This window comes from Mizuhopecten yessoensis, unplaced genomic scaffold (assembly GCF_002113885.1).
Source record: "Mizuhopecten yessoensis strain PY_sf001 unplaced genomic scaffold, ASM211388v2 scaffold7833, whole genome shotgun sequence".
Classification (NCBI taxonomy): Eukaryota; Metazoa; Mollusca; class Bivalvia; order Pectinida; family Pectinidae; genus Mizuhopecten; species Mizuhopecten yessoensis.
Window position 1 is genome coordinate 752114 of NW_018407245.1, and position 9749 is coordinate 761862.

The 9749-nt window shown below is 35.3% G+C and overlaps 2 protein-coding genes across 2 annotated transcripts in view; one reads left to right on the forward strand and one right to left on the reverse strand.

Moving 5' to 3' along the window:
- On the reverse strand, nucleotides 1-3789 carry LOC110454424 (probable alpha-ketoglutarate-dependent hypophosphite dioxygenase). Its single transcript, XM_021503912.1, has 4 exons — nucleotides 3507-3789; nucleotides 1210-1423; nucleotides 952-1040; nucleotides 1-722 (listed from the first exon to the last, which is right to left on the reverse strand). The coding sequence occupies exons 1-4, from the start codon at nucleotides 3622-3624 to the stop codon at nucleotides 361-363; spliced, it is 783 nt and encodes a 260-aa protein (XP_021359587.1). The 5' UTR covers nucleotides 3625-3789; the 3' UTR covers nucleotides 1-360.
- Nucleotides 3790-6531: 2742 nt separating this feature from the next.
- Nucleotides 6532-9749, forward strand: part of LOC110454406 (cis-aconitate decarboxylase-like) — an 11906-nt gene continuing 8688 nt past the window's right edge. The window contains exon 1 of the mRNA XM_021503890.1: nucleotides 6532-7075. Within this exon, the coding sequence (XP_021359565.1) occupies nucleotides 7073-7075 (3 nt within the window). The 5' untranslated portion in view covers nucleotides 6532-7072. The remainder of the gene's footprint in view (nucleotides 7076-9749) is intronic.

Sequence of the window (9749 nt, forward strand, 5' to 3'; positions counted from 1 at the left end):
TTTTATAATAAAAAGTCTTTTAATAAATACAATAACTACAAACATGTGATAAAAAATCGGTAACAATTTAAGCAATATTAAAGCAGACAATACACAATGTAAAATACCCCTCGTCACTTTTGTTACCTGTGGAATATAAACGTTTATTGTCATTCGCAGGTATACCTGCACACATTGTAGAGGATTACTTCATTGGAAATACGCCCTCTTCTCCAACACAACATCTATTTAGCAAACATACTAAAAGTAACTGAATAGATAATGTTATTCATTAACCAAAATATAGCAGGAGTTAAACCCTCAAAAATATAAGCATGGCGTTCAGCATCACAACAAGCGAAATATAGTTCTTTAAATATTTCATGTAGGAACAGCCTGAATGGAGAACCACGGAGGGCTGTGGTCCTCAAAATGTTTGCGTTCATCAACGCCGCTTACTACAACGGTTGCTGGGAATGATCTTGGTCTGTTCGGGTCTTGGATTGGCTTAGCATCTGTGGAAACGTATCTTACGACGTAGCCACAACGCCTGCGAGTAGGTCTGTTGGGGTCACTTCCGTGTACAAGGAGGCCGGAATGAAGAGACATTTGTCCTGCGTTGACCGGACAGGGAGTAGACTTCGTGACGTCCAAAAGGTGGGTTGGAATGGATTGGTTGGATGACAACAGATTACCTTCCTCCTCAGCATTCTTGTGCTCAAGTATTCCCAAAGTGTGCGTGCCTGGCAATTACAAAACCGGAAGTAAGAATTAAGGTGTGTGTCAGAGCACAGGACTACTATACGCATCAGGGCTATTCACTGATGGTTAATAGAAATATAGAAATGTATATATGTCTTACCTTCACAATATAACGAAGACAATGAATTAAATTCATGTACAAATTGCAAACCAGTAAATGAGAATAATGATGATTAATTTATCCTCAGACAACAACCAAAAGGGCCTTACCAGGTATGACACACATGCATCCGTTCTCCGAATCAGCGTCATCCACGGCTAGCCAGGCGGTGACCACTTCACCCTCCACTCCCCAGTACCTGCGAATACAGACAAACTAGTTAAAATGGATTGTTTTACCCGGCTGGTAAATATGTCTTAAAGAATTCATTACGTCATTGTTTATTTTCATTTTTTTTTTTTTTTGCAAAATAATTTTAAATATTTCTAATTGCAATTTTTTAGATGACTTTCAGAGAAAATTCCTACCTGATGTCCTGATGCCACGCGACATAGGGAGATCCGTTGGGCTTGGACAATTCTGTTTCCGGATATTTACAGATGAACCGGGAGTCGAGGAGGACGATGTTCTGTCCCAGGATCTGCCGGACTGGATGGAGCAGTTTTGGATGCGAGACGATGTCCATAACCCACGGATGCTTCAGATGGACATTGTGGAGAGAGTACTGGGCGTCCTCTTTACCTGGTAAATACAAATGTCACTGAGATAATAAGCCGGCCCTATCTCACACTGAATGGTCCTGTTTATACTGAGTAGCGACACATACAAACCTTTAAAAAAATTCATAAGCAGTGCATACTGCAATTTAAAGCTATTCAAATAACTCCCCTATCGAGTGTTCAAAAGTAGCAGTCGATATAATACCCGAATTGTATTCGGCTCAGTGAATTTAAACTGTTTATCTGTTTAAAAAAAGGCAACAGTAGCCAGAATTAGGTCAAGAGTTAAATGGTACGAAGAAGGGGAGAAATCAACAAAGTATTTTTTCGGGCTTGAACAATCTAGAGGTTAAAATAAAATATGGACATCAATTAAAAGTGAGGATGGAAAATATACATATAAAATTGAGGATATATTAAAGGAACAAGTGGAGTTTTACAATAAATTATTTACAACAGAGGGGATAAACGAATTAGAAGCAAATAGACTATTAGAAAATGTTGATACAATGTTGAATGATATGCAGAAAGAAAATGGTGATCAACTACCAACAGAGAAATAAATAAAAGTTGCGATAGATAATCTAAACCTAGTTATCAATCTAATGATACTTACAACGAAATGGTATATTTGGAAACCAAGAAATAAATTGAAATTTGAGAATGATGTTGTTGTAAATAATCAATACACTCTGAACAATATAAAACAGTTTTTAAATATGAACATTTCAATATTAAAAAGTTCAAATAAGTATTCCTATATCTGGGAGTCATTAAAGAATGTGTTTGATTCTTAATGAGTACAAAAACGCATATAAACACGGGTTTATAAATACAAAATTTCAGTGAAAACAAATGTGTATCATGTATTATAATGTATTAATTTATTGGTGAACATTTTACCAAAATTCCTATGTAAATGGTGACTCAAAAAAGATATCTGCAACTATTTGACAAGAATGAAAGATGAATGAATGAAGACATACTAGTATTAAATTTGAATTAATTGAAAATGATACTGTGCATCCAGTTGGGGTGTTTCACGTTCTGCCATATACGTTAACTATGATGTGAAAGACTTTACAAAAGGGGGTGGCTACTGGCAGACAAGATTCCTCCACTGGGTTACATGGTTTTGGGAATTTTGATAAAAATCACACGTTTTCTCATAGCAAATAAAATGAGGGAAAGAATAGAAAAAAATGCCTCTTGTGAGGGCCTGTTAATGTGGGTTATAATATGATTATGTAGGTCAATTCATGATTTTTCTAAGCTTCTTCCATGATACAAACTACGACAAAGTGAAAGTAAATCACAAAGGGAGTTTCGTGTTTTGTAATGTTTGTAAATAATTAAAGTTTAACTTGAAATTGAAAAAGTAATTATAGAAAGCGAAAGTTCTTTGTGACATCCAAATTAGAACGGCGAAGGGTCAGTACAGGAATAGAACGAGATGACCGACAGGGAAGTAATGCAGTAATACGCATGCGCAAGTTCATAGCAAAAGTGAAACCAAAGGAAATTCAAGCTACTAAAGATATGTTAGAGTTCAAATGTGTCTTCAGGGGTGAATGAGTTAACACGCTGTAAGCGGCTCTTTTTTTTTTAAATATTTTTATCCTGTACTTCTCCGCTCTTTTTCTTTATAGACATGTATATTTACACGAATGCGTTTCAAACGACCCTATTAGATTCAAGTTCACGTAAAGAGAAAGAAATAATGTAAATGAAATTGACGAGATTTATATATTTGAGATCGTCTCTCGTATTGAATTAACAGGAAAATATGCACATACATTCTCATATATATATATAACACAAGAAAGTATAATTGACCTATATAATAAAATATACACACATGACACAAGAATTAAAGGAAACAAACTATGCAATGTGTTAATATCTCTCGTAAGTGCTTATTGTTTTAACACAACGGACAGTTTTACTGCCTTCTTATTGGGAACGGCAGTGGATAATTCATTTTGTATAACAATACCCCTAACATCATTTGTAGTTTTCGTGTAGAACAAAATAATTGATAAATATGACGATCATTGTTGTAACACAGATGGTTCATACACTTACATAAATCTATAATTCATTACCTGTATTTTCCTCCAGCTCTCCGAATTTTGTCTGTAAATCGGCCACTTCGTCTGCTGACAAAACCGTTATCTCAGGAAAGTATCCGTTCTTGTTGTAAAAGTCTGCTACATTTGCCATTGTGAAAGGCCCCTATATAATTCTTGATAACAAAATACTTTTCTTCAAAAATACTACAAAATACTTTTCTTCAAAGCTTAAAAAACGACTGTCTGACTTTTTCGCCTGTTTGTTTTCTAAATAATGCCGGTCCGCTTCTGCTGCTTTTCAAAATTTGGTTCAGTATTTATAACATGGATCGCGGAAGTCACATGACTGCATATGCATGTATGTAAATGTAATGCAATATGGGCGGATCTTACGACTAGGATGATGATTTGTCAATTCGTGGAAATTTTACAACGTCACTATTAATATATGCGATACTTTAATTATTTGGCTATTATGATTTTTTTTACATTTTTTTTATTCTGAAATGATAGATTTTAATTACATGTACACGTATGTTATTAAGAAAAGCACGAAACCAACAACAGAGGTTATCTGTAAGACGGCCGCGTTCTCCCCTCCCCTATACATATACACCATGGTGTGTATGCAACCAATGGCGCGTTACTCATTTCTACCAGATGTAGACTTCTTCTGTATATGTACTTTATTGTGATGTGAATTCCGGGCCTTTTCGCAGATATAGTAAATCCTGGTAGAACTACCGCCATTATTATTGGCGACCGAATCGAAAATTAGCTATCCGAAACTATGACATCCTCGATACTCTAGGCGTCCCTTCCTGGAGTAGAGAGACTGAATCTATATCAGAGATCACAGCCTCATATGATAAGATAACGAAAGGTCACAAAAGATAGAAGACCTTTGGAAAAATGTATTAAGATATTTTCAAAACACAATAACATTCAAACACAAAGTTTGTACATTTCTGTTTCTCTCTACACCTCGATACACATTACTCAAACGTACAAGGTGTATTATAAATCATGGTAAGGGGAGGGGTCCACACTTTTTGGGCCTATAATTTTTGTTTCAATATGAAAATAAATCGTTTCGCTGCGTTCGGCATTGCATTTTTAATCAAACTCGAATGTATTTTTATTTTCCTGTTTCAATTACGTTGGAAAAAAGCTAAAAAATGAAAAACAAAATGAGAAATCAGTTCAACAATCCTGGATCCGTCCCTGCCTATGAAGTGATAGGAGAAATCTCAAACACTACACTTGCCACGCTTTACGTAATGCATCTACTGTCATTTATAAAACATAACTGGGTAACATAAGAATGTACAGGTGGCTATTGATCCTGAAAACCTTACCTGGTGCAACAGTGTTTGATAAAACCTACCTAGCACGACGTTTATACCTGATACGTGCACACTTACATGTAGATTTTATCTGTTGTTTGTAAGGATGTAGGGAGAACAAACTGGCCTGCCGTCAGTGCTGAACCGTGAGACAATCTTTTGTGAGATTACCTGCAGTTTTTTTTCTGTCTTCACACTTATTCAGTCATGAAATATAATGATTGGCAAAAGGCGTTGTTAATATTTTCTTTATTTTATTTATAAGCTGATCCTATATGTAAATAAAAATATGAAAGATATCTCAGGAACTCACTGAACTGGCCAAATTGAAATAATTTCATTTGAAAAATCGCCAAAAGTTTACCGTTAGGCTATTTTCACGGCGATTAAACCGAATACAGAAACAAAATGTGAAATAACCATGAAACTTTCACTTTATCTTTTTGAATGATTTATTTAAGGATAAAATGTTTTCCATCGGTTTTATTGCCGTGAAAACAGCTTAACGGATGAACTTTCGGCAACACTTTAAAGTATATCATTTCATTTTGGGATGTCGATCTGGTTCTCGACATAGTCTTCTTAATACAAAGGAATGGATAATATTGCAACAAATTTGACAATAAGCGCCTAGGCCCACGCGCCTTAATCTTTTCTGTTCCACCTGATGACTAAGCGAAGAACTCTTTAATGAATTATAGTAACGAGTACATATATCTTTTTTTTCCATTATCGGAGGACCTTTGGAAGGAATATATTTGAGCCGGTAGGAACCAGACTCGGGGAAGGGAGCAGACTCGTGGTGTTGCATATCTTTTGTTTTTCGTAATTGAAACCTAACAACAATTAAGATCTTTGTATGACCCGTATTTATTACTGCCCTTTAGCTTTAGTGTAGATCTTCATTATGTAATTCTTTCCTTATGGGGAAGTTAAGAAAAACAAAAATTCTTCTGATTTTACAAGAACCATTGTCAGAAAAGAAGACATGTGTTTCACTATTTATACATATAATGGACGAGTTTTACTGTCATAACGAAGTCACCGGGACTAACTGAGTTTACACACACATTCTGTTGTACATGCATACATTTAATACACACGTATATTATGGAACATGGACACGTTCTTAATACGCATATATTTGGTTGCTCGCGCATGTATTTCATGCAATTAAAAGAGAAAGTTGGTTTCCCGAAAAGTATATAGATTTGCTCACATGATTTGAAGCAGAAGTGACGAACGGTGCTGACTAGACATTCCCTTTATCACGGTGACAAACAGCGGCGTTCTTGTCCCCCCGCCAAGAAGTACTGTGTTGACTTTTTTTCCCGCTTTTGTATGCTGGTCAAAAGCAGACTATTTTTATACGGAAAACGTTGTTTGAAGTAAGATTGAATAATGCCTTTGAATGTATGCTGATCGCATGTATGCATTACGTGACATGTACATGTGACACGTGACATGTACATGTGACACGTGACATGTACATATTCGCAAAACTTTAATTGCTCTACTTGCCCTTTAACAGTTTACAGTGTTTTGTCAATATATCATTTGAGATATGCATCATTCCATTTCAAATAATTTTCCTGATACTGACGCGGTTTAAAATGAAAGCTGTCGAAGTGTTGTCGCGTGCTATGCTTTTCCCGCATTTATAAATAGATTTGACGTATTATCATCTGATACACATGACGGTCCTTCATTTCGCGGAATTCTAAAATATCAAGATTTTCATAAAATCGTCTGAATTAGACTAATTACACGTAGCCTGGATGTTGAAAGAGATGCTAGTTTAGGAATGAGTGTTCGTTCATGTATAAAACAAGATAATCGAACGCATTAAAACAAGGCCTTAACCATCGTTTTTACAGACTTTTACTGAGCAGAGAGTGAATATCTAGGCTTCGGTCTGATTTCAGGCATTTAGCCAGTTATTAAGACAGAAAGATGTAGACAATTCGGACAAATGCACGTGTTATCGTCATCAATTTTATGTGAACATTACCAGAACCCAACCTTGGATTTCAAAGACGGCTTTCATTAAAATGTTATACCAACATATTTGCTGCTGACCATCCCAAGTTCTCTATCTTGGTTCCTGCATTCTCACTTAGAATCCTCCTTTGACCCTTACGTGTTCATGGAAATCGTCACGTGATGTAGTGGAAATCCGAAAAATTGCAACAACTCATTACCCTCCAATACTGTTTCCAGAAGTCACCGGCTCTAGGCCATCACATACTCATTATGGTAAGTATTTATCTTGTTGAATGTACGTTCCAAACACTAGTAAGTGAATTATAATGTACAAATGCAACGCCGTTAAGCGAATGAAATCTGCACGGATTCGAAATATATGACAGTTAAAATGTATGAAGGGATAATGATAATTTATTAGAGGAAGGGCGAAAACATTGAATATATCCCACACCAACCCTCAAACCCACAATCCGACACATACACACACTTCCATCCTCCTGTGTCCAAGACCAGAGCAATACATTTGATATATATTTAGAAAACATTTTTTATTTTATTTTTTTGCATTGCTACAGCTTCGCCTTACCATCCCCCTTTTACAGTGTTTTGTCAATAGATCATTTTTTTTCCTGATATGATTTCATCGACAAAATTTACTTTCGTATCTGCGGTTTAAAATGAAAGCTGTCGATGTCGTGTTGCGTGCTATGGTGTTTCCACATATATGTAAATAGATTTGACGTATTATCGGCTGATACACATGACGGTCTTGCATTTCGCGGAATTCTAAAATATCACGATTTTATAAAATCGTCTGAATCAGACTAGTAACACATAGCCTGGATGTTGAAAGAGATGCTAGTTTAGAAATGAATGATCGAACGCATTCTTAAATAAGGCTTTAACCATCGTTTTACGTATACAGACTTTTACTGAGCAGAGAGTAAACAGTTAGCCAGGTATACAGGCTACATCTGAGAAAGGGGTAGACATTCCGCACAAGAACGTTTAATCTTTATCTTAGTTTCAATTTTTCTTAGGAATTATTTAATGTAAACATTACCAGATAGCCATCTTTGATTTTAAAGACGGTCTCCAATTAAACTTTATTTATAGCAATATATTTGCTTCCGACCTACTTAAGGCCTCTTTGATGGTTTCTACACTGGCAGTTTTTGGGACAAGGAATGTAAATATATACTTACCTTTCTGAATATTACAGTGTAAATGTTATTTACACCGATCACAGCTTTTATTTGATTAGGATTAAACTTCATAAAATGATATGTCCAGAATCGGGTCCAAATTAAGAGTGTGTTCTGTCTGGATCCTCAATGCTTTTTAAAGGTTGTACCTCATTTGTTTTCGTTTTTTTGTTTTCAATTTCTTTTATTTTTGAAGATTTTTTAACAATACATAATACATTTATAGTTCATTTTTCCATACACATACTCACACTCATTCCATTTCTAGTCATTAGCCAAATTCAACACTATATTAAAGATACATACGTTTGTATGTTCTGTGTAGTTAACTGTACTGTTTTTAAGAAAGAAAAGAATGAGAGAAAGAATGAGATTTTTTTTTGTATAACACCTTTTGATATGATGAGAGTCAAACTAGAGTTTATTCTAGAGACGCCATATTAAGATAGATTGAAGAAAAACTCATTTTAATGTTTGTGTTTTCTGTAGATAAGACGTAACTGACATAACAAAATAAATAAAAAGAAACGTAGAATGGTTTTATATGGAACACTAGTTAAAGTAAATGTCTACATAAACTTTTGTTCAACAACTCCAGAATATATGATTGCGAACGGATTTTCGAAAGACATCAACATATAAATGTATTAATATCACTCACCTGTGTTTGTCACCTTTGCCAAACAGCTTAAACACAGTTGATAGATTAGTGGAGATATTATGTTAAAAACGATGAATTAATCACAAAAAATGTGATTAATAGGCATTTTCACTCATGAGCGTAGATTTCTATTGCATAACATTATGTAAACAAACAGCTTGTTTTGGCTTGAAACGGGAAACTGGAATGGATCCGTAGGGATTGAACACACGCAACCATTGGTACACATATATAGACACACGGAACCATTGGTACACATATATACACACACGGAACCATTGGTACACATATATACACACACGCAATCATTGGTACACATATATACACACGCAATCATTGGTACACATATATACACACACGGAACCATTGGTACACATATATACACACATGGAACCATTGGTACACATATATAGACACACGGAACCATTGGTACACATATATACACACACGTAATCATTAGTACACATATATACACACACGCAATCATTGGTACACATATATACACACACGCAATCATTGGTACATATATAATATACACACGCAACCATTGGTACACATATATACACACACGGAAGCATTGGTACATATATATACACACACCGTCACGCAATCATTGGTGCACATATATACACCCGCAATCATTGGTACATATATACACACACGCAACCATTAGTACGCATATATACACACACACAATCATTGGTACACATATATACACACACACAATCATTCGTACACATATATACACACACACAATCATTCGTACACATATAATATACACACGCAACCATTGGTACACATATATAGACACACGGAACCATTGGTACATATATACACACACGCAATCATTGGTACGCATATATACACACACGCAATCATTGGTACACATATATACACACACACAATCATTGGTACACATATAATATACACACGCAACCATTGGTACACATATATACACACACACAATCATTGGTACACATATATACACACGCAATCATTGGTACATATATACACACACGCAACCATTAGTACACATATATACACACACACAATCATTGGTACACATATATACACACAC